At 45.9% G+C, this 19,102-nt stretch overlaps 1 protein-coding gene and 1 pseudogene across 2 annotated transcripts in view; one reads left to right on the top strand and one right to left on the bottom strand.

Moving 5' to 3' along the window:
* PLA2G5 (phospholipase A2 group V) overlaps positions 1-19,102 on the bottom strand; it is a 78,617-nt gene that overhangs the window by 14,892 nt on the left and 44,623 nt on the right. The window contains exon 1 of one of the 2 annotated variants that reach the window (XM_084963132.1): positions 9,166-9,331. The exons of the other annotated variant lie outside the window; for it this stretch is intronic. Within the exon in view, the coding sequence (XP_084819258.1) occupies positions 9,166-9,209 (44 nt within the window). The 5' untranslated portion in view covers positions 9,210-9,331. Of the gene's footprint in view, positions 1-9,165; positions 9,332-19,102 lie in introns of those variants that run through there. 2 annotated transcript variants of the gene reach the window in all.
* Positions 15,572-16,376, top strand: LOC100513156 (small ribosomal subunit protein eS6 pseudogene; annotated as a pseudogene).

Raw genomic sequence — 19,102 nt, 5'->3', positions numbered from 1 at the left:
ATTCAGCCCAGGGCCATGTGGAGGCTTTGGCGATGCTTTGCTCATCCTACAGAGTGCCTGTTTAAAAATGGAATTAGTAATGAATGTATAAACGTCAAGGGATCTCAGACAGAAATCCAAACAACCAACTTCTCTTTAAAAGATCTGGCAATCCTCGTTCTGGATTCCTACATGACAACCACCAGCTGTGCCCACAGACTGGGCATGTGGGCTTAGCTCTGCCCTGGTCTTCCCCACTCCTTGTGGCCTTTTGCTCACCCTGCCTCACTGTGGCTCCTGGTCTGGAGGGCTCACGGGTGGCCTGCCGTAGAACTCAATCTTGAGTTTGATCCTCCCAACACGTTCATCAGTAATGGAGCCCTGAGAGCCGAAATCATCTCTTCCGTAAACTTGTGTTTCAAGTGCCATGCTCAGAACCGAGTACATAATAGTTGCTCAGTAAATATTGTATAAGCACAGGGAAGGAGCCCATCCCAGGATGAAGCGGGCCCTGAGGGCTTTCTGGAAGAGGAGGCACCTGGATTAAAAACCCACTTTAAAAACAGGTTGGAGGAGTTCCCATTATGGCACAGTGGAAACGAATCTGACTAGGAACCATGAGATTGAGGGTTCAATCCCTGGCCTTGCTCAGTGGGCTAAGGATCCAGCGTTGCTGTGAGCTGTGGTGTAGGTCGCAGACGCGGCTCAGATCCCAGGTTGCTGTGGCTGTGGTGTAGGCTGGCGGCTACAGCTCGGATTAGACCCCTAGCCTGGGAACCTCCAAATGCCAAGGGAGAGGCCCTAGAAACGGCAAAAAGACAAAAAAAAAAAAAAAAAAGTGGGTCAGAGAAATTGGAACCCTTGTGCACTCTTGTTGGGAATGTAAAATGGTATAGTTGCTATGGAAATCAGAATGGCTGTTACTCACAAATTAAAGGTATAATTACTCTACGACCCAGCCATTCCACTTCTGGACGTGTGCCCAAAAGAATTGAAAGCCGGGTCTCCAAGAGATAATTGTACAACCATGATGACAGCAGCATTCTTCACAACAGCTAAGACATGGAAGCAACCCAAGCGTCCACTGACAGGTGAGTGGATAAGTAAGATGTGATGTATATACACAACTGAATAGTACGCAGCCCTAAACAGGAAGGGAATTCTGAAATAAGCCCGTCACAAGAGGACATAGGCTGTGTGATTCCTCTTATGTGAGATACTTATCAACATCATAGAAACAGAAAGGAGAATGGTGGTTGCCAGGGGCTGGGGAGGGGCGATGGGTAGTTACTGTTTAATTGGTACCGAGTTTCAGTCTTACAAGATGAAAAGAGTTACGAAGATGGATGGTGGTGATGGTTGCACAACATTATAAATGTATTTAATGCCACTGAAGTATATATGTCAAAGGTTAAGATGGTAAATTTTAGGTGATGTGTATTTTACCACAATTTTTAAACAAGAGAGAGAGGGATTTCCCGTCGTGGCTCAGTAGTTATTGAATCCGACTAGGAACCATGAGGTTGGGGGTTCGATCCCTGGCCTCGCTCAGTGGGTTGAGGATCTGGCATGGCCGTGAGCTGTGGTGTAGGTCACAGACGCGGCTCGGATCCTACGTTGCTGTGGCTCTGGTGTAGGCCAGCAGCTACAGCTCCGATTGGACCCCTAGCCTGGGAACTTCCACATGCCGTGGGTGTGGCCCTAAAAAGACAAAAAAAAAAAAAAAAAAAGAAAGAAAGAAAGAAAGAGAGAGAGAGGATTGGATTTCACCAGGACAAGAATGTGAGGAAAGGCACTCCAGACAGAGAGAACGGCCCATGCAGGACTCATAGGCATGAATTATAATGGCTCATTCATGGAACTACAAATGGATGGGATAGCTGACGGTGTTAGCCAGTGGCATCCTAGTAAATGTTTAATAACTAATACTTCAGGGGGTAATAAAAAGCCTTGATTTTTAAAATTCGCCAATTTCTCATTCATTTTTCTTTTTTGGCTGTACATGAAAAGTTCCTGGGCCAGGGATTGAACTCATACCACAGCAGAGACCTGAGCCACAGCAGTGACGATGCCAGATCCTTAATCCACTGAGCCACCAGGGAATTCCCTACAATTTCTGTGTTGTAAATACACCAAGATTCCAATTTCAATGCTACAAATATTGTGTCACTGAATGCGGGGCTGGGAGAAAACCACTTGTTGAGGTAAGGATGCTTGTTAGTTAAAAGCCCACGTTCTGGAAGTACCACTTATTAGCTATGACCTTGGACAAGTGCTATGTGCCTCAGTTTACCCACCTGAATAATGGAGTGAATCATTTTACCTGCCTCATCCCTATGTTCTGAACTGATACATTGCAAACATTCAGAATTGTGTTAGCACGTAGTAAAGTCTCAATAAATGTTGGCTATTTTTTCTAGGAAGGTGAGACATGCCCTCACATAATTTCTCAGGAAAGGGCATTCCTTTAGGTGTGGTAGGAATTTAGGAATGGTGGGAGAGTCTAGCCAGAAAGATGCACTTTGGTGAGTCACAGAGAACCTTGAGCATTAGGCTAGGGAGTTTGGACTCTTCTCCTGAGTCTCTGAGAATGACCTCCATCAAAAGAGCAAGGTGATGTGAGTTCATATAACAAGAGATTGAATGGGTCCTACCCCAAGATCCCCCAACGGAAACACACAAGGGCAGGGTTGGGTAACAGAGCTCAGCCGTCATATGTGGGACCCCCGAGCCCAGCATCAGTCACGTCACAGAAGGAGCAGCTGTCTTGGTGGTGATGGCAGGAGTATGGTGCTCAGAAGGCGGTCCTAGCTGACCTGATCTGGAGGGATGTACTGGTTCTGAACCCCAACTCCAGGAGAGTTTCTAGAAAACGGGGAGGGAGGCGGGGGCTGTGGGTCACAGGATGCCTGTTATGGGAGGCCATGGAAAGTAACCAGTGTTTGGAAAGGGGCTTGGGGCACCCAGCCCCTGTCTCCAAACCTCTAGGGGGCATTCGGGAATGAAAGTCATCATTGTTGTCCCATGTGGTCCACCGCAGAGCAGGCACCAGGCGTGGGCGCTGCGAGGAGTGAGGTTTGGACTAGAGCCAGGAAAATTTCTTCTAGTAACTCCTGTGTCCTGGGGAAATAATGAGCTGTCTTGGGAGTGGTGAGTTTCCCATCCCCAGAGGCACTTTTTATTTATCACTTTTTAGGAACAGAAATATAGTGTGTGTGGGGGACCCAGAGGGGCGTCATGCCCCACCCCCACCCACTTAACTTCACCGGAAAGGGAGCTTTCTTGAAGAGTTGGAAACTTGAAAGTCTCATCGAAAACACATAGTGTCTGTTATGCCTGTTACAAAGATTAGGTTCATAGGTTTGTAAACATGTAAAAAAAAAAAAAAAAACTGCATTTTACCAAGATTTGCTTTAAAAAACAGGAAAATCAGGAGCCCCTCCGTTGCTTTATGGCATGGGGAAAGCTGTCAAATAATCTGTGCACCCCACCTTCTTAGAGGCCACCCCTCAACATTGACTCACATCCAAGTCATGTCCAGGGATGTTGCAAAGAGCGGCACTTATTCAGTGGGACGCAGGCTGGATAAGCTCCAGATGTGGCATTCCGTGACAGCAGCTGCTCTCATGATAACTGATTCTTCAGCTTTCCAAGCTTTTTTCCTGAGGGCTCTGGAACTTACTGCTCTCCTTGCCTCGAATATATGTATATATATAATACTTGGCAAGACTTGGCTCACTCGGGAGTTCCCACCATGGCTCAGTGGAAACGAATCTGACTAGTATCCGTGAGGACACGGGTTCAACTCCTGGCCTCACTCAGTGGGTTAAGGATCTGGCATTGCTGTGAGCTGTGGTGTAGGTCACAGATGCAGCTTGGATCCGGTGTTGCTGTTGCTGTGGCTGTGGCGTAAGATTAGACCCCTAGCCTGGGAACCACCATATGCTGTGGGTTCAGCCCTAAAAAGACAAAAAAAAAAAAAAAAAAAAAAGACTTGGCCCCCTTGATTCCTAGTCCTCCAGGTCTCATCTTAAACGCCCCCTCTTCCAGGAGGCCCTCCCTGACCATCCACTCAAGGTAGCGCCTCCTCCTCCTGCTAGTCCCATGGTATTCTGTTTTTTCCCTGCACAGCCAGCATCTTTTTTTTTTATGGCCACATCCATGACATATGGAAGTTCCTGAGCCAGGGATCGAATCTGAGCCACAGCTGCAACCTATGCCACAGCTGCAGCAATGCCAGATCCTTAACCCACTGCATGGGCTAGGGATTGAACCCACGCTGCCACAGAGACAACGCTGGATCCTTAATCCACTGTGCTGCAGTGGGAACTCCACCATCATCTTTTTCTTTTTTTTTTTTTTTAATTATTCAACAACTTTTTCTTTTTCAAACATACAGATGATTTGGCTACTTAGGTACAAATGATAAAAATTGCATATACTTGAAATTCTTTCATATTCTTTAAGATCAAACCAACAAATCATAGAAATATTCCAACACAGTTCAACAAACTACCAAACTGGATTTTTTCCTTTTTATAAACTTCTGCCAAATATTGACATTCGGCTAACATTAATTTCTCCCATGAACCTGGCCAAACCTATGTCATTTAGCAATTTCGCATGCCCATTTTACCTTTCCACAACACTGCAGCATTTACTATCATCTTTCGCTGTCTTTAATGTATTTCTTTACCGGTGGAGGGTATCTGTCTCCTACCCTTCCACTAAAGAGCAGGAAACTTGTCAGCCTTATCTTATCAGCTGCTACATATTTTGTGGTCAATGGAATATTACACAATGGAATATCACTCAGCCATTAAAAAGAACAAAATACTGGCATTCTTAGCAACATGGATGGACCTAGAAACTATCATGCTAAGTGAAGTCAGCCATGCAGTGAGACACCAACATCAAATGCTTTCACTACATGTGGAATCTGAAAAAAGGACAGACGGAACGTCTTTGCAGAACAGATGCTGACTCATAGACATTGAAAAACTTATGGTCTCCAGAGGAGACAGTTTGGGGGGTGGGGGATGTGCTTGGGGTGTGGGATGGAAATCCTGTGAAATCAGATTGTTATGATCATTATGTGATAAATTCATTCAAGTAATAAAAAAAAATAAAGAAAACTAAAAAAAAATTGTTTGTGGGGTAAGAGCATGATTGATTAGATGAATCATTGGTTTTAGAGAAACTGAGGTTTGGAGGAAGTGGCAACCTCACTGGATTTCAGCCCTTCCGTAGGTTGGCAGCTTGCTCTAAGATGCACACAGCCAACCTTGCCTTGGGCTCAGTCTGTTGGTACATAGACTCAAGGAACAGGCCTTTACTAAAACTTTTGCTAAAAACACAAGTCCAAACACCTACTTGATAGCAAGTACGTGTTTTGCTTTATCTTTGAAAAATCAATTCGACTGTTCACTCTCAAGAAACTCTCCCTGAGGAGTTCCCATTGTGGCTCCTCAGAACAAACCTGATTAGTATCCATGAGGAGGCAGGTTCAACCCCTGGCCTCACTCACTGGGTTAAGGATCCAGTGTTGCTGTGAGCTGTGGGGTAGGTTGCAGATGCAGCTCAGATCCCACGTTGCTGTGGCTGTGGTGTAGCCCAGTAGCTCCAGCTCTGATTCAACCCTAGCCTAGGAACTTCCAATATGCCAGTGGAGCAGCCCTAAAGAAGACAAGACAAGAAAAAGAAACACTCCCTGGACTAGCCTTCCTTTCTGCCTTTGTTTCTGTCTTTCCTTCCACCTGAAATGCTCTCTATTTTTCACCTGGTAAAAGCCTATGTGTTCTTCCAGGTGGTGATGTCACTTCTTTTTGGGAGGCCAGAGAAACCCTGGAACAACCTGTGGCTCTGACTGGTAAGATCCAAGACCCAAGATCCAAGGTTCCAGGCTCATGACCCTGAGATACTGACAATTCCAGGCCATTCCATTTGCTTTCCATCTGAATTTAATGCAGCCACCATTTCCTGAGCAATTCCTGTGGGCAGAGCTCCAGCGAGGCCCGAAGGAAGCAGATGCTAAGCTAAATCAAGAGGTCACGACCCAGCGCCTGTCTGTTAGGGGAAGGGATGGGAACAGCCCTTATTTTTTTAAATTTTTTTTTTATTTTTGTCTTTTTGCTATTTCTTTGGGCCGCTCCCGCGGCATATGGAGGCTCCCAGGCTAGGTGTTGAACCGGAGCTGTAGCCTCTGGCCTACACCAGAGCCACAGCAACACGGGATCCGAGCCGAGTCTGCAACCTACACCAGAGCTCACGGCAATGCCGGATCGTTAACCCACTGAGCAAGGGCAGGGACCGAACCCACAACCTCATGGTTCCGAGTCAGATTCGTTAACCACTGCGCCACGACGGGAACTCCGGGAACAGCCCTTAGACGCCCAGGGCACCTAGAACGTTTGAACTCCTCCCTGTGCTTAGGAGAAGATGCAGTCTCTTCCAGATACCATCCCTTTTTTGGCTGAGGGAGCATACCCATGGCATATGGAAGTTCCAGAGTAGGGGTTGAATCGGAGCCACAGCTGCCAGCCACAGCCACAGCCACAGCCACATCCACATGGGATCCAAGGCTCATCTGTGAACTACACCACAGCTCACAGCAATGCCAGATCCTTGACCCGCTGAGCAAGGCCAGGGATCGAACTCGCATCCTCATGGATACTAGTCAGGTTTGTTACCCACTAAGCCACAAGGGGAACTCCCCAGATGCCTTCCTTGATACCTGCCAGGCAGAGTCCATGGCTTCCCCTTCCGTTCTGGGTCAATGATCCCATCCTCTATGACAGCATGTGTCATGTGCTGCCAAGGTCAGCCTACCTGCCTCCCGGCAGGCATGTGGCCATGGCCCTGCATGTCCTACTGTCACTGGGGCCTTGGTTGGCCTTGATTTCACCCACAACCAGTTCACTGCTGGGAAAAGGCAGACGCCGGGCCCTTTCAGTTCCCAACACAGAGGCACACGCTCTTTCTCTCTCTCCCCTTTCCCCTCTCCCCTTTCTTCTTGTTACTCCCTCCAGATTCTTCTCTTCCTCCACCCTACTCCTCTTTCTAGACTTAGCATGCTTATCATTCAATGACTGTTTTGTGAGCACCTGTTAGGTGCCAAGCTCTGTTCTGGGGGAAAGCAATGAACAAAACAGATGAGAATTCCTTCCGTGTGGCCCCCAGGGACCTTGTATTCTGGTGCGAGGAGGCAGAAATAGACAAATTGATAAATAAAATACACTTACAGGTGACAAATGCTATGGAGAAAAAGCAGAAAGGGAGATGGGAGTGGGTGTGTGTGTGTGTGTGTTTTGAGAGGGAGGGGGCTGGTGGAGGGAGAAGCCAGTTTAAAGGATGGCCAGGAAAGTCTCACTGCAGAAGGGCCCCGAAGGAGGTGAGGGGCCGGCTCTGGGAATAGTCTGGAGAAGAAGTTTCCAGGCAAAGGAAGGACAAATGACCTGGAACAGGAGCATGTACGCCTATGAGCTGGAGACACACTAAGGAAATTGTCTACCTTTGGCAGAAAGCTCTCTTCTGAACACATCGTCCAGGCCAAACTGGCGAAATTCCCTTTCTCTGTCTTCTCCCGTTACTGGTGAGCTCCCACATCAGAGTCAATCATGTCATATTATAAGGTCTCCCCACCAGACTGGGAGAATTTGGGGACATTTATTTTGACATTCCAGCACGCAGTGTAGGGCTTAATATTTATGGACTGCCTAACCGAATCAATCAGTGCGTGAACAAAGTAGGCATTGAATCCTGGACAGTCTCTCATTCATCTATACCCCTGGCATATTCCTGCATGACACGGACTGGGAAAAAATGTTTGTCAAATGACTAATAGAAACAACTAATGCTTTTTTTTTTTTTTTTTTTTTTAGGGCCACACTTGAGGCATATGGAAGTTCTTGGGCTGGGGTCCCATCAGAGCTGTAGCTACTGGCCTATGGCCGGCCACAACTGCAGCCACAGTAACACTGAATCCAAACCACATCCCGTGACTTATGTTGCAGCTTGTGGCAACACCAGATCCTTAACCCACTGAGTGAGGCCAGGGATCAAACCCACATCCTCACAGACATGGTGTTGGGGTCTTAGCCCACCGAGCCACAACAGAAACTCCCAAATAGCTAACGCTTTTTAAGCACAGACACCACGCTAAGTTCTTTATGTCACTTATCCCATTTCATCCTTTAAATGATCCTATGAGGGAGGCACTATGGTCAGATGCAGTTTGCAGATTAGAACAGCAAGGCTCAAAGGAAAAGAAACGGCTTACCCACATCACACGGCAAAGCTCTGAGTTGAACGTGATCAGTTGACTCCCAAGGCCATGTTGACTTAGCCTATGGCTAAACTGCATTCTGGAGGCAGGCCTGGGAGTGGAGGGGGGAAGGCTAGGGAGAGGCAGAGGAGAGAAGACGGAGCTCCCTATAAAGGCCAGGAATGGCGTCCTCTCCATCTCTGCAAATTTCCATGTGCACCACACCATCTGGCACACGGAGGATGTTCAGTAAAAGTGAAGGAGCACTAAGATGATGCTTCCTTTTCCCAAAGAGGCATATTTTTGTGTGGCTTGAGTTAAAAAGAAATTCCAGCAAGGCCTCAGATTAACATGAACATAAGTCCCAACTTAAACCCTGTTGATAACCCTGCCCCGCTTTGCCCCTAATCTTGGGAACGATCTCCCTTTAGGTGTGGCCTTGCCTCCTTAAGAATGGCACAGCTCAGCAGGTTAAGAACCCAGCGAGTATCCATGAGGATGCAGGTTTGATCCCTGGTTTCAAGCCTGGGCATAGGTGGCAGATGTGGCTCAGATCTGGTGTTGTGGTGGCTGTGGTGTAGGCCAGCAGCTGCAGCTCCAATTCAACCCCCAGCCTGGGAACTTCCACATGCCCCAGTGCAGCAAGAGAGAGAGAAAGAAAGAAAAAGAAAGAAAGAAAGAAAAGAAGAAAGAAAGAAAGAAAAAGAAGGAAAGAAAGGAGAATGGCATAGCTCACAGGTCTTGATGTATTCTGAGTAAAGGACCCCACAGCCAGAGCAATCTACCCTAACTGGATCTGTGCCTGGCTCCCCGCTCCCAGGGACCCCTCTTTGCCCCCCTTTTGGCCCCCCACCCACTCCAGTCTCTCCACTCCAGCTGGTTGGCCACTCATTGGTTCCTGCAGCCCCCATGTCCATACTGACCTCTCTGGCCTGGCCTCAGCTCCTGCTCCCAAAAGCAGCCTCATGGGGCAGAGCCTGGAGCCTCAGGCCCTGCTGGCTCCCCACCTCCAGTCACAACATCAGGGTCCACGGGCTACAGATCCCAACAGATTCTAGTCTTCCAGAATCTTAAAGTCGTGAGTGTGAGCGAGCAGTGAAGGCAGGCCCGGAGGTGGTCAGAAGGAACTTCTTCCCCGGGTCCGCCCGAGCATCACCCTGCTCAGCGCCCCCCACCTCCACTGCCTTGGCAGATCAGAAGGTCCAGCAAAAACCTGGAGCCTGGGACCAGCTCTCCTGCCAAAGGGGCCTGGGCAGTCCGCCAGAGAATTCCAGTAGGGGTGGATGTGAGTCCTGAATTACCCAGGTCACCGCCTGACCCAGCTTCACAGGTTCCGCTAATCCCCTCGGCCTGGAGGGATCACCCCCACCGGGGCCCGGACCGCCGACCTTTCTTAAAGATCTGACTGTCTGCTGAGTAACTTGGCTGTTGGAGTTCCCATGGTCTTCAATTGTGACTGACACAGGAGCCTGAACACAGAGGCTGGGAAGCAGATGCCCAGGAAAACAGATGGGGAGAATCGTGGTCAGAGTGGGTGGTACTGGAGCCAGCGGGGAAACAAATGCACATCTGGAAGTGAGTTCTGAGAGCAGGGACCAGGAGCCAGAAAGGCGGTTGTGTCTTTCATTCAGAAGTTATTTCCTGTACACCTACTGTGTGCCACCTGCTGGGCTGAGAGGCAGGTACGGAATGAATAATGGAGCTGGGGAGCCGGTGCGGGGGGTGGGGGGCGGGGTCCTTGCTCTCAAGGAGTTTGCAGTTTAATGGTGGAGACAGTGCAGGAAAGCATACCACCAAAAACACTGCCGGAGAGCGGGGAGTAGATGCACCCAGGGCAGCTGCTAGGAGAGGGGACTAATAATAACTCAGCTGCCGCAATAATAATGGTGGAATTAACATGTGTGGGATGCTTACCGTGCACCAGACCCCATGCTAAGCAGAACACATGGTTTACCCTCATCTACCACAGACTTTAGCTCCACGGGGAAAGTGCTATTCAGACAGGGGTCCAGGAACTTGGCCAAGGTCACACAGTGAACCGGAGCCTCCCCTAAGCTTAGAAGGACTCCATCCTGGGAGTTCCCACTGTGGCACAGGGGAAATGAATCTGATTAGTATCCATGAGGATGCAGGCTCAAACCCTGGTCCCAATCAGTGGGTTATGGATCCAGCGTTGCCATGAGCTGTGGCGTAGGTCGCAGACAAGGCTCAGATCCTGCGATGCTGTGGCTGTGGCACAGGCCGGCAGCTGTAGCTGTGATTCAACCCCTAGCCTGGGAACTTCTACATGCTGCAGGTTCAGCCTTTAAAAAAAAGCAAAATAATAGGAGTTCTGGTCATGGCTCAGCGGTTAATGTACCCAACTAGTATCCATGAGGGCTTGGGTTTGAACCCTGGCCTTGCTCGGTGGCTTAAGGATCCAGTGTTGCTGTGAGCTAGGGAGTAGGTTGCAGATAAGGCTTGGATCCCATGTTGCTGTGGCTGTGACGTAGGCCAGTGGCTACAGCTCTAGTTCAACCCCTACCCTGGGAAACTCCATATGCCACAGGTGTGGCCCTTAAAAAAAAAAAAAAAGGACTCTGTCCTGACATGATACAGACACGATACAGATATTATCTTTTTCCCCCCATAATCAGAGAAGGAGATAAAGACTTAAAAAAAAAAACAAACCCACAAATGTAGCAAGTTGAAAGTAAACCTTCCCCATAATCCACCCAGGCTAGCCACTTTTCAGAATGATTTCTATTCCAATAAGAATAATACTTAAAATAACCATGATTCAGAAACGTATTTATAAAATATTCTTTAGATGTTGTCCATTTGGCTTACGCTTTTCTTTCAGTTTATTTGCTTTTATAAGAATTAAGTTTTTAAAGGGTCAGTTGGGGGAGTTCCCATCGTGGAGCAGTGGAAATGAATCTAACCAGGAACCATGAGGTTGCGGGTTCGATCCTTAGCCTCGCTCAGTAGGTTAAGGATCCGGCATTGCCATGAGCTGTGGTGTAGGTCGCAGACGCGGCTCGGATCTGGAGTTGCTGTGGCTGTGGCGTAGGCTGGCAGCTACAGCTCCAATTAGACTGCTAGTCTAATTGGAACTTCCATATGCCACAGGAGTGGCCCAAGACAAAAAAAAAAAAAAAAAAGATTCAATTGGAATTTTCCCCTGCCCTCTCTCGCCCTATTTCCAGCCTTCCTCCCCTGCCCAGAGGCAACCAGATCACAAAATTGATGTGTATCCACAGACAATATGTAACTTTATTTCCTGGTTTTTATTTCTACACAAATGGAATGGCAGTAAACTTAATCTCGCAATCTTGTTTTTTTTCACTCTATCCACACTGATCCCTACACCACTGATTTGTTTTAAAGCACATATTTGAAAAGGCAATACTGAGTCATAGGCAATCCATACTTTTCCCAAAATTTTATTTTGAAAAATTTGAAATCTACAGAAATGTTGCCAGGTTCATATACGTAACACCCATAAACACTTCGATTCACCCATTGTCCACATTTTACTATAATGGCTCTACTTCTCTCTCACACACACCTTTTTTTTTTTTTTTTTCGGTCTTTTTGCCTTTTCTAGGGCCGCTCCCGCGGCATATGGAGGTTCCCAGGCTAGGGGTCTAATCAGAGCTGTAGCCACCGGCCTACGCCAGAGCCACAGCAACTCGGGATTCAAGCCAAGTCTGCGACCTACACCACAGCTCATGGCAACGCCAGATCCTTAACCCACTGAGCAAGGCCAGGGATCGAACCCGCAACCTCATGGTTCCTAGTCGGATTCGTTAACCACTGCGCCACGACGGGAGCTCCACACGCACCTTTGAGGGTAAGTTGCAGATACTTCATTCTAAATAATTGGGCATCTAGCGTCTAAAGACAAACATTCCAGAGTTTCCTTGGCTCACTGGGTTAAGGATCCAAGCTTGTCTCTGTGAGGACACAGGTTCCATCCCTGCCCTGGCTCAGTGGGTTAAGGATCCCAAGTTGCCATAAGCTTCACTGTAGGTCGCAGACACAGCTCGGATCCCACATTACTGTGGCTGCACCTGTAGCTCCGATTCAACCCCTAGCCTGAGAGCTTCCATACATTGCATGTGTGGCCCTAAAAAGCGAAAAAAAAAAAAAAAAGACAAGACATTTTCTGACACAACTTAATACAATTAAGACACTCAAGAAATTTAACATGACAGAATACTAGTATCTAGTATACATTAAAAATATCTAATATTTTCCCCATTATCCCAATAATGTCCTTTATATACAGTTTCTTTCCTTTTTTTCTGATCCAGAGTCTTAACAATTGCAATTAATTGCAATCTATTGTCCCTCGTGGTCATTTTTAATCTAGAACATTCTTCGGTTTTTTGTTTGCTTGTTTTTCTGACATTGTTTTTTAATCCAGGCCAGTTGTCTTATAGAATCCCCCTCAGTTTGGATTTGCCTGATTGTTTCCTCATAGTTAATCAGGTTAAACTTTATCAGTAAGAATACTACGTAGGTCAAGGTGGGGGGTGTGGATGAGGGAGGAGTTAATTTGGTGTCTCCATAGAGAAGATTATTTCAACACCTTTTGTTGAACAGTCTAATCTTTCCCCTCTGACATTTTTTTTTTTTTTTTTTTTGGCTGTTTGTGTGTGTGTGGTGGGGGGAGGGGGTGTTAAAGGCACACCTACAAGCATTTGGAAGTTCCCAGGCTGGGGGTTGAATCGGAGCTGCAGCCGCCAGCCTACACCACAGTCACAACCAATGCCAGATCCGAGCCGCATCTGCGACCTACACCACAGCTCACGGCAACGCGGGATCCTTAACCCACTGTTCGGGGCCAGGGATCAAACCCACAGCCTCAGGGATCCTAGTTGTGTTTGTTACCACTGAGCTACAACAGGACTCCCTCCCCCCTGCTCTCTCTATCACCTAAGTTTCCAACTCCTCTCAGATCCACTTCTGGGCTTTCTTTTCCTTTGATCTGTTTGTCTACACTTACCCTAATATCACTCTGCCCAATTACTGCGGTTTTTGGGGGGTTTTTTTTTTAGCCACGGTGGGATCTAAGTTCCCAGATCAGGTATTGAGCCTGAGCCATGGTGGTGAAAGTGCTGAGTCCAAACCACTAGCCCATCATGGAACTCTCTACTATGGCTTTTAAGTCTTCACACATAGTAAAGAAATTTCCCTTCTTTCCCATTTTTTTAGAAATGTTTTCCTTATTCTTAAACCCTTACTCCTCCATGTGAGGTTTTTTGTTTTTTTGTTTTTTTGTTTTTTTTTTTTTTTTTTTTTTGGTCCTTTCATCTTTTTTAGGGCTGAACACTCGGCAGGTCTAATCGGAACTACGGCTGCCAGCCTCCGTCACAGCTACAGCAACACAGGATCCAAGCCACGTCTGCAACCTACACCACAGCTCATGGCAACACCAGATCCTTAACCCACTGAGTGAGGCCAGGGATGGAACCTGAGTCCTCATGGATGCTACTAGGGTTCACTAACTGCTGAGCCATAATGGGAACTCCCAAATGAATTTTAGAATCAGTTTTTCAGGTTCTATGATAGCTCTCATCCGGATTTTTATTGGGCATTTCATTGAATTTTATAGGTGACTTGATATTTAGTCTCGCCAACCTGCACATGACACGGTCTTACTCTCCATTTACTGAACTTCTTCTTATATATTCTTAAATAATTTTTTTTCTTTTTCTTCAAAAATGTTTTCACACATATCTATTAAATTTTGTACTATTTATTTTTGTGGTGTTATTGCATTGGATAAGACTTCCAGGAAAATATTGATGGCAGGTATCTATATCTTATTCTTAACTTTATTTGATTCATTGTTTTGTATATATTGAGTACCTATATATGACAGGCACCTTAGGTTATTGTCATGTCAAACTGCATTTATTTTTTCAAATTAAATTCCGCCACATGGATACTAGTCGGGTTCGTTGCCACTGAGCCACAACAGGAACTCCTAGATATAAACTTTTTTAACTTCTCAAACAAATAAAACTTGCAATGAAATTCTATCAATAATCAGAACTTTGTCTAATCATAAATATCAAAGTCATCTATAAATAACAGAAATAACTGAGAAAAACTGTCTCTTTTAGGAGTTCCCACCCAGATTTTTTTTTAAAAGAACCATAAGTGTATCTCCTATGTGAGTGGGGAAAATGTGAAAAATGAGATAAATTAAATAAAAAGAAAAATAAAATGCCAATATTTTACATATGTATACAAAAAAAAACCCTTCTCTAGTACATTAGAATAATCATTATACAGTAAAGTAATAGACCAACAGGGATGATTCAACAGAAGGTGAGTAGGAGGCAGGGGTGTGCCAGTAACTGTCTTACAAACAGTTCTCAAAACAATAACAACAACAAAAGAAGAACCTTGATTTTTAGAGTTTGCCGATTTCTAAAGTAAGTAGTCCCACTGTGGCTGATTTCAGGCTGCCAGTATGATGCCACCAAATGTGGGAATGGGAAAGAGGAGTTCCCATCGTGGCTCAGCAAAAACGAATTTGACTAGCATCCATGAGGACGCAGGTTTGATCCCTGGCCTTGCTCAGTGGGTTAAAGGATCTAGCGTTGCTGTGAGCTGTGGTGCAGGCTGGTGCGACGGCTCCTGATTTGACCTTTAGCCTGGGAACCTCCATGCTATGGGTGTGGCCCTAGAAAGACCAAAAAAAAAAAAAAAAAAAAAAGGAAAGAACTGTTAAGTTGGAGTTTATTAAACTAAAAAAACATCCGCTTGGAGTTCCCATTGTGGCTCAAGGGAAACAAATATGACTAGTGTCCTAGTGTCCATGGGGACACAGGCTTAATCCCTAGCCTCGCTCACTGGGTTTCGGATCCTGCATTGCCGTGGACTGTGGTGTGGGTTGCAGATGCAGCTTGGAGCCTCTGTTGCTGGGGCTGTAGTGTAGGCAGGCCCCTAGGCTGGGAACCTCCATATGCTGTGGGTACGGTCCTAAAAAGACAAAAAAAAAAAAAAAAAAACTTCTGCTTCGTGGAAGACACAAACTACAGATTGGGAGCAAATATTTGCGAAACACACATCTGGTAAAGGACTTGTATCCAAAATATACACAGAACACCTGAAACTCAACAATTAAACAAACAAAAAACACCCCATTACAAAGTGGTCAAAATATCTGAGCAGACAGCTCGCCAAAGATACACAGATGGAAAATAAGCATAAGAAAAATGCTCCACGTGATACGTCATTGGGGAATTGGAAATTAAAACAACCACCACACACTATTAGAAAGGCTAAAGGCAAAGCACCTATGCGACCTGGGCTAAGCAGAAGTTGGACCTCTTTTTCGTGGCGCCTCAGAGGCGGTCGGCTGCTTCAAGATGAAGTTGAGCTTCTCTTTCCCTGCCACTGGCTGCCAGAAATTCATTGGCGTGGATGAGGAACGAAAACTTCGTACCTCTTATGAGAAACACATGGCCACGGAAATTGCTGCGGACGCTCTGGGTGAGGAATGGAAGGGTGAGGTGGTCCGGAAGGGTGGTGGGAGTGACAACCAAGGGTCCCCCATGAAGCAGGGTATCTTGACCCATGGCCGAGTCCGCCTGCTACAGAGGAAGGGGCATTCCTGTTACAGACCAAGGAGGGCTGGAGAAAGAAAGCCAAAATCTGTTCGGGGTGGCATGATGGATGCCAGTCTGAGTGCTCTCAATTTGGTCGGCGTAGAAAAAGGGGAGAAGGATATTCCTGGACCCAATGGTACTACTGTGCCTCCTGGCCTAGGGCCTACAAGCACTAGCAGACTCCACACACTTTTCAGTCCCTCTAAGGAAGGTGATGGCTGGCAGCAAGCAGTGAGAAAGCCCCTAAACAAAGCCCCTTAAACAAAGAAGGTAGGAAACCTAGGACCGAAACACCCAAGATTCAGCCTCGGGTTACTCGCCAAGTTCTGTGACATGAACAGCTGCGTGCTGCTCTGAAGTAACCACGTACCAATAAACATACGGAAGAGGCCACAGAATATGCTAAATTTTTGACCAAGAGCATGAGGAGGCCAAAGAAAAACATCAGGCACAGATTTGCCAAGAGATGGAGGCTGTCCTCTCTGAGCGCGTCTACCTCTAAGTCTGAGTCCAGTCGAAAATGAGATGTGGTAAGAGTAGCAAATAAATAACATCAAATCTTCAACAACAACAAAACAGTAATAAAGAAAGGCTAAAGTCCAACATATCAACAACAACATGGAGTCCCCTATGGTGCAGCAGGTTAAGGATCCAGCAATTGCCATGGCTTGGGTGGCTGCTGTGACGTGGACTAGATCCCTGGCCCAGGAACGTCCACGTGCCTCGGGTGTGAACAAAAACCAACCAAACAAAAAAACCCCCACGAAATCTGGACAACACCAAATGCCGAGGAGGCTGGGAAACAACAGGAACTCACGTTTGTTGCTAATGGGAATGCAAAATGGTACAGCCACGTTGGAAGACAGTTGGCTGTTTCTTACACAACTAAATATAGTCTCACCATCCCATCCAGCAACTGCACGCTTAGGTATGTATTCAACTGAGTTGAAAACTTACACCCACACAAAAAACCTGTACACAAATGTTTATAGCAGCTTTATTCATAATTGCCACAAAATGGAAGCCACCAAGATGTCTTTCAGGAGATAAATGCATAAACAAACTGTGGTATAGCCATGCAGTGGGATATTATTTAGCAACAAAGGACATGAATTATCAAGTCTCAAAAAGGCATGGAGGAACCGTAAAGGTATATTACGAAGGGAGAGAAACCAGTCTCAAAAGTCTAAATACTATATGATTCCACCTGTGTGATATGCTAGAATAGGCAAAACTGTTGAAACAGCAAAAAGATCAACCATTGCCAAGAGTTTGGGGTGGTAAGAACCCATGAGTAGGTGAAACCTAGGAGATGTTTAGGGCAATGAAATTATTCTGCTAAGATATAGTGATGACAGATACAGGACATAACCCATTTATCAAAACCCAGAGAATATACCATACAGAGGAATAAATTAATGCAAACTATAGACATCGGTTAATAATAATGCATCAATATTGATTCATTCCCTATCACAGATGCACACTAACACAAGATGTTAGCAGTAGAGGAAGTTATGCCTGTGACCAGGTCGGGAGGAGGAATTTGAGAATTCTGCATAATTCTTCTATAAATCTAAAGCTGTTCCAAAAGGAAACAAACAAACATAAAGTCTGTTAACGTAAAAGGAACTATTGTGTTGGAGAACAGACTTGTGGCTGCCAGCGGGGAGGGAGAGGGAGTGGGATGAACTGGGAGCCTGGGATTAGTAGATGCAAACTATTGCATTTGGAGTGGATGATGGAGATCCTGCCATACAGCACAGGGAACTCTATCTAGTCACTTATGATGGGACATGATGAAGGGTAATGTGAGAAAAGGAATATATATCTGGAGTTCCCATCGTGGCTCAGCGGAAATGAATCTGACTAGCATCCATGAGGACGCAGGTGGGATCCCTGGCCTCGATCAGTGGGTTAAGGATCTGGCGTTGCCATGAGCTGTGGTGTAGGTGGCAGACATGGCTAGGATCCCACATTGCTGTGGCTGTGATGTTGGCCAGCAGCTGTAGCTCCAATTTGGCCCCTAGCCTGGGAACCTCCATATGCCATGGGTGCACCCTAAAAAGACAACAACAAAAAAAAGAATGTATATGTGTGTGTGTGTGTGTGTGTGTGTGTGTGTGTGCGCACGCGTGCGTGTGTGTGTGTGTGTGTGTGTGTGTGTGTGTGTGTGTGTGTGTATGACTGGGTTACTTTGTTGTACAGCAGAAATTGACAGAACATAGTAAATCAATTATAATAGAAAAAATTAAAAGCTTAAAAAATAAAAAAGAACTGTGGTTGCAATAAGTGCTTTTACAGGATGACATACATTTTTAAAAATTGAAATATAGCAGAGGTACAATATTATGTTAGTTTCAAGTGTACTGCAAAGAGATTTGATATTTGCACACATTGTGGAATGAACACCATGATGGGTCTAGTAAGCATCTGACCCACACCAAGTATTCCGATATCATTGATCGTATGATCTTATTCCTCATGTTGTATATTAAACCCCCCTGGCTTACTTATAAGTGGAAGTTTGTGCTTCTTAATTCCTTTCATCTATTTTTTCCAATCCACCACCTCTCCCCACTGGCAGGCACCCATTTGTTCTCTGTATCTCAGGTCTGTTTTCTTTTTGTCTGTTTTTTGAATTTCCCAATACATGGGATCATAGAGAATTTGTCTATCTCTGTCCGATTTATTTCGCTGAGCATAATACCCTCTAGATCCATCCATGTTGTCACAAAGGGCAAGATTTCATTTCATATGTTTGAGGACTCTCCCACTGCACACACACACCACATCTTTATCCATTCATCTCTCAATTGGCACTTGGTTTGTTTTCCTCTTTTGGCTTTTGTAAATAGTGCTGCTCTGAACATGGGGGTACATATATCTTTTTGAATTTGTGTTTTTGTTTTCATTCTGGTAAATACCCAAAAGTGAAATTGCTGGCTCATGAATTTTTCATTTTTTGAGGAACCTCCACACTGTTAGGCTGCACCGATTTCCATTCCTTCCAACAGTGTAGGAGGTTCCCTTTTCCCCACAGCCTTGTGATTTGATCTCTTTTTGACAACTGTTATTCAGACAGATGTGAGGTAGCATCGCCTTGTGGTTTCGATTTGCATTTTGCTGCTGACTAGTGGTGACTATACATTCTTTTTTTTTTTTGGACCACACCCATGGCATAGGGAGGTTCCCAGGCTAGGGGTCCAATCAGAGCTGCAGCTGCCAGCCACAGCCACAGCCATGGCAA

The sequence above is a fragment of the Sus scrofa genome, chromosome 6 (genome assembly GCF_054392235.1).
Source record: "Sus scrofa isolate SSC_HxYL_T2T_F1_AM1 chromosome 6, Sscrofa_HxYL_maternal_Yorkshire_Landrace_v2.0, whole genome shotgun sequence".
NCBI classification, from domain to species: Eukaryota; Metazoa; Chordata; class Mammalia; order Artiodactyla; family Suidae; genus Sus; species Sus scrofa.
This window is presented reverse-complemented; position numbering and strand designations above follow the sequence as displayed.